This window comes from Miscanthus floridulus, chromosome 6, assembly GCF_019320115.1.
Source record: "Miscanthus floridulus cultivar M001 chromosome 6, ASM1932011v1, whole genome shotgun sequence".
Lineage (NCBI taxonomy): Eukaryota > Viridiplantae > Streptophyta > Magnoliopsida > Poales > Poaceae > Miscanthus > Miscanthus floridulus.
The window spans coordinates 134,560,188-134,566,187 of NC_089585.1; the positions used below are offsets into that span (position 1 = coordinate 134,560,188).

Genomic DNA, 6,000 nt, shown 5'->3' on the forward strand with positions numbered 1-6,000 from the left:
CTATAATATTCATGGTGACTTTCATCTATAAACGAGACTCTATGCTCTCTCTCTTTTGATACTTAAAATACCTTAGATTACTAGCGATAGATGGATCCATATGTCCTACACAAGATTGTAAGAAATTTTGGCATATTTTATGGTTCTACATTGGCTAGAGGTGGAGGAGAGGGACAAAACCCACTAAGCCCCGTTCGGTTCTAATCATGGCGCGTAACCGTTTTTGTCTATTACAAATTTGGGAATAAATTGTACGACCGGGAATCATTCTCGTATAACCGAACGAGGCTTAAATTAGTATAATTTCCACTGAGATTTTTTAATTTTGACTATCTTTTATTAAAATTTGTACTATTAGCCCATTCTAACAAACGAAAATTCATATTTTGTCCTGGAAACCTTGGTCCTTCCTCCCGAACAAGACGAAAAAATTCGACGTTTCCAACGCCACGGCCTCGCGATTTCTCTTCCCCGACGCGGCGATGGCGCCTCCGCCTCCCCCACACCACTCCAACCAGCCAGCGAATCGCGCCGCCCCGCCCGCATCGAACTCCCCGTCGAGCCCCGGACGGAGACTCCAATGGCGTGTTCGGCCGCGGCGGCCGCCGCGGGGTGGCTGGTGTCGCCGTTCCTCGACAACCTGAGCAGCCGGCTCCGCTCCTACGCCGACGACCTCCTTCGCTACCTCCCCCTCTCGGAGTCCGCCTCCGCCGACCTCGAGCGTCTCAAGGACTACCTCCTCCGCCTGCACGCGTACGCCTCCACCGTGGAGCGCGCCCAGCGCCGCCCGCCCCACCCCACGCTCCTCGCCTGGTTCAACCGCCTCCAGGACGCCGCGCACGACGCCGACGACATCCTCGACGAGATCAGCTACAGGCGCCTTGCGGATGCCCTCATCGGACCCCGCCCCGACCTCTGCAGCATCCTCGACACCCCCGGCCAGCTTTGCAGCCGCCTGGTGTCAGTATGCTCCGACCACCCCTTCAAACGATTGCCCTCCGTCCTCGACAAGCTCGCCAACGCGTGTGCGGACTACGCCGGGATCGCCTCCCTCGTGGGGATCGATGCCCCCAAGTCGCCGCAGCGTGGGAACCGGCTCTCCAGGAATTCTAGCTCCATCATCCCGGCCGACGACGCCTTCTTCGGCCGCCAACGCGAGCTCCACGTTCTGGTCGAAATGTTAGTTGGTGGCAACGGCTCTGCTCAACTACAGAGCCAGAGTGTCCCGGTTGTCGCCATTGTTGGGGATGGTGGGATCGGCAAGACGAAGCTGGCTCAGACGGCATTTAATCATGCCAACATTCAGGAGCACTTTGATCCCCTCATGTGGGTGTGCGTCTCCAGCCATCTGGATGATATGAGGATTACTAGGGAGATACTGCAGGCTGCTACGGATTGGAAGGTGGATTATGATGGGATAGTGAATTTTGATAGGCTGCAAAAATTGCTTGTCTCTGCTGTTGCAGGGAGGAGGTTCTTGCTTGTCCTAGATGATGTTTGGGATGACAACGAGATGAGCATGTGGGATAACGGGGAGAGGTGGAGGAAGCTACTAGCTCCTCTGCAGAATGGGAATCAAGAAAGCAGGATCATTGTCACGACACGCATGAAGATGGTTGCTGACATGCTAGGCGTGAGGATGCCAGTGATGTTAGGTGGGTTGGAAACTAAAGAGAATTGGTTGCTGCTTAAGAAGTGTGCACTAGGTAGCGAGAATAGTCGCGAACACCCACGTTTGCAGGATATTGGGAGGAAAATTGCATCGAATCTTAATGGATCCCCTCTTGCAGCCAGAGTTATTGGTGGGAGGCTCAGTAATACTCGAATTGCAAGGGAATGGAACAATATCTCGGAGACAGATATTCATGGTGACATTGTCTCGACACTTCTGTCGAGCTATTATCATCTCCCGCAACACTTGCAACATTGCTTTGCATATTGCAGCATATTTCCAAAGAACTGGAAGTTTGAGCGTAAGAAATTGATCAGAATGTGGATAGCACAGGGTTTTGTTCATATGGAAAATGGAAGCATGGAGGATGCAGGTATAGAATATTTCAAACAACTGTTGGCAAGATCATTCTTTCATACTCTTAGGCAGGGAAACAGAACGCACTATGTCATGCATGACCTGATTCACGATTTGGCACAAATCGTTTCCCGCTGTGATTGTGCAAGGATGGAAGGCAACAAGTCTAAAACCATACCGTCGACTGTTAGACATGTATCTGTTTCAAGCAGCTCTCTACCATGGCTGAAGGAGCAATTTGACTTGAGAAGATTACGGACATTAGTTGTATTTAAAGATTCATCGATGACCTCAAGTACTATTCCACATGATTTTCTTGCTGAGGTAAAGAATGTACGCACGTTAGATCTCACAGGATGTCTTATATCAGAGGTACCTGAAGCAATTGGTTATCTAATTCATCTGCGTTACATAGCACTTCCTGGTACTATCAAGATGCTACCTGAATCTGTGAGCATGTTACTGCATCTTCAGACTCTTGATATTCCAAAGAAGTGTCAGCTCGATGGTTTTCCTAAGGGCATGCACCTGTTGGTCAACTTGCGCCATCTTGGCGTAGATTTAACATACATGTCAATGATAAGGGGTATTGGTACTCTAGTTAATCTTCAAGGGTCTATTGAATTCCATGTTAAAAAAGAACAAGGGCAGAGCTTAGTGGAGTTGAAGGATATGAACGACCTTCATGGTCTACTTCACATCAAGTACCTGGAAAACGTTCAATGCAAGGAGGAAGCTTGCAATGCTGAATTATCCAATAAGCGATATCTTAAAATTCTGAAACTTGAATGGAACTCTGCGAGTTCAGCTTTTGGTCCCACCAGGGATGCTGAAGTATTAGAAGGCTTAGAACCTAATCCAAACTTGGAAGAGCTTCATATTAAAAGGTACAAGGGGGAATCATCACCAAGCTGGTGGGAGGTGAAAATTCTGTCCCAGCTTAAGTCCTTGTATCTGACAAACTGCAGGAGGTGGAAGCTACTTCCTTCACTTGGACAGCTTCCACTTCTGAAGGTGTTGCACCTTAAGGAGATGTGCTCAGTTACTGAAATCAGCCCTAAATTCTATGGTGGTGGCCCTGAGTCATTTTCATCACTGAAGTATCTTGAGTTTGATGATATGCCAAACTTAGTTAGTTGGGTTGGAGAAAATGGTGCCTCATTTTTTCCTTGCCTGCAGAAACTGAAGATTTTAAACTGTCCGAAATTGATTGAAGTGCCCTTGCTTCCTCCTACAACAAAAAGTGTGACAGTAGAAAGAACTCAAAAGATTTATGATCTCAAATTGACCCCATACTGTTCATCAAAATCACGCAAATTCATTTTGGAAATTTCTTCTGGACACATATTGAACGAAGGGTTCTTACACCAGAAACACCTTGAAGCTACTGAGGTTCTAAACATTAGAGGTTGTTGGGGTTTGGAGCATGCTGGAGGATTCCGGTTATTATCATCATTAAGAAAATTGCGATTATCTCAGTGCAACATGGATGGTGAACAGCTGAGTTTGTGTTTGCAGCACTTAACTTGTCTTGCCTCATTAGACATAGTTTACTGCCAGAATATCACATCTTTTCTCTTGCCAGCAGGTTCAAGGCATTTTGAAACACTCCAGCATTTGTGCTTTCAGGATTGCCAGATGCTTTCTTCCTTGGCTAACCTGGATAGCTTTGTTTTCCTAAAAAGTTTGATCATTGAGAGGTGCATAAGAGTAAAGACAGAGTCTTTACCAGCTAAGCTGGAGGGAATGAGATCCCTTAACAAACTTAGCATCTTGCACTGCCCAGGGTTTCAAACACTACCGAGCAACATTCCATTGTCCCTGGAATTTCTTCATTTGACTGGGTGCCATCCAGTGTTGATTCAAGGGCTCCTTGAGAAGCAAGGTCCAGAGTGGGAGAAGATTGCCCCTTTCTCTCAAATCAAAGTAATACTAAAGTGACGCCTTCTGTTGTTGCATGGTATGTTCTTAGTTCTTACCCTATAATATTGGATCGCCTTTTACTCTTATTGCGCGTGATGGTTTCAGTATGTTAGTACAACTGTGCACATGAGTTCAATTTATTTTAACTCTAGGGCAATGGTGTGACAACTGTAGAATAGTTCTGGGCTTGTTGGCTGCATTAAATGATTATTATAACTAGGTCAATTGGCTTATACAATCACATGGCATGGTCTAGTATACAATAAAGGGTCCTAATCTTTCTCGACTATAACCTAGTATTTGTTATACTTGTGTTAGGTTTTTAATATATCTAACTTGATTTTGTTGTTTAATTGCGATTAGAGTCCACTGGTTTAAGGGATAGGATGTTTCTCTTTCTTTGAATATTTCCAGCGATTGTTTTCTTTTCCTAAAAATGGCTATACCATCTGTCATCACTTACTAGTATATACCATTATATCAGCTTCATACTCGACTAATTTTAGAAAACCCCATAGAGTATAAAGATCTAAGAATATTGTCTCATGAAATGACTTCAACTGACGAACTCGGCGAACTACACTTTCCCCTTTTCTTGTGGGCATCCCACCTGGGCACTGAATAATGTTCCATAATGCATTGGTGCCCACTAGTTTTTTTTCTCAAACACCCCACTAGTATCCTTTTGACATTGCCATCTCGAATACTGCTTAGCTAAAATCTAGGTAGCGCCGTGACCATGAAGAGTGCAGCCCCAGCTTACCAGTTCCTTGTCCTTTGTATCAGGGTCGGAAGAAGGGCCGGTGTTGCCGGGGCTGCAGCACCAGCCATGCCGGTAGAATCTCTAAGTGAAATATAAGTCTAAAAATTAATCCTAAGAGAAAAATGAGCCAAAAACTTGCAATTCAATCCATTTTTCACTTAATCCATCACCCCTTGTTTAGCTTGTTTGTCTCCACCACTGCTTGATATCTGATATCTCCATTATTGACTTGGAGATCATGGCTCATTGGTAAATAAAACAGTTGCTTATGTAGAAGGCACTCTTGGTTTCATCATTTTATATTTCAAAAAATTAGTTCCCTGTAGTTCCATTAGAAAATGGTAGCAGTCTAGCAGAAATGTTCATTTAGCCACAGTTCTTCTCTCCCTTCTGGTAATGATCTTGCAATGTTACCACAGAGCCTCAAACCTCAAGTCATGGTTTTATGTCACATCATTAACTAGTATTGTTAAGATTTATAGTTTTTGAACCTTGACATTTCTCATAATTGGGCTTCAGTGTGCCTCTTTTAGGTGCTTGTCTTGCTGAATGGAAGTGAGTTGGCAGAACAGAGATCTGGATTTTGGACATGAAATTGGTGATTAGGATCCTCTATACATTTGCAATAGGATGTCAATAAACAAGGTCTGAGACTTCTCTTCAGAGCTTCTCGAGGAAACAAATAAGAGAGGCAAACCTCTCTAGTGTCAGTATAGGGAAGTAACATTTTTCCTAGTGTCAAATAGGGAGTTAGTTCACCCCACCTCGCGTCAATGCATCGTCTGCCCGCTCAAGCAGAATGTAATATCCACTGATAAGGGAAACTGAAGCGTCTATGCCTTAATCATCAATTTCACTTCTCTTAAGGTTTTTCTTTGGTTTTGGTGCCTTTTTCTTTGCTGACTCCTGTACATTTTGTATTTTCTCTCTCCTTTTTTCGTACTGTTTTTCTCTATACGTTTTTCTAAGTCCTTGTACGGTTGTACCTAGCCCTCTGCCTTTATTAATAGGATTTGGCACACTCTTCCTTCTTTAATAGGATTTGGTACACTGGTGCCAGTTTGTTGAAAAAAACCTCTCTTAAGGTTGCTTTGCTTCAGTGTTTTAGTTAGTCCAGAACATGCAGTAGTTTTGGAATGTATACTCTAGGATCAGGAAGTGTTTGAACAGTGAGCAGATCAGAGTCCTTGTGTGAGATGAGGACTGTTTATACTCATTACTTATCTTGCCAAATTAACTATGGATTTCACAGGGCATGATTTGTCCTCCCTGTATGTTGTATTTT

General features: G+C 44.3%; 1 protein-coding gene across 3 annotated transcripts; it reads left to right on the top strand.

Annotated features, from left to right (window-relative positions):
- The first annotated feature begins 440 nt into the window (after window positions 1-440).
- LOC136459734 (putative disease resistance protein RGA3) lies at window positions 441-5,784 on the top strand. Of its 3 annotated transcripts, none has more exons than XM_066459576.1 (2): window positions 441-3,989; window positions 5,235-5,784. In XM_066459576.1, the coding sequence occupies exon 1, from the start codon at window positions 581-583 to the stop codon at window positions 3,968-3,970; it is 3,390 nt and encodes a 1,129-aa protein (XP_066315673.1). In that variant the 5' UTR covers window positions 441-580; the 3' UTR covers window positions 3,971-3,989; window positions 5,235-5,784. The 3 variants fall into 3 exon arrangements, with proteins under 3 accessions (XP_066315673.1, XP_066315671.1, XP_066315672.1); XM_066459574.1 differs by having other exon boundaries at window positions 5,249-5,784; XM_066459575.1 differs by lacking the exon at window positions 5,235-5,784 and adding an exon at window positions 4,739-4,862.
- Window positions 5,785-6,000: the final 216 nt, after the last annotated feature.

What these genes read in the sequence shown, in the direction of transcription:
- LOC136459734 (XM_066459576.1), top strand. Translation starts at nt 581, where the DNA reads ATGGCGTGTTCGGCCGCGGCGGCCGCCGCGGGGTGGCTGGTGTCGCCG.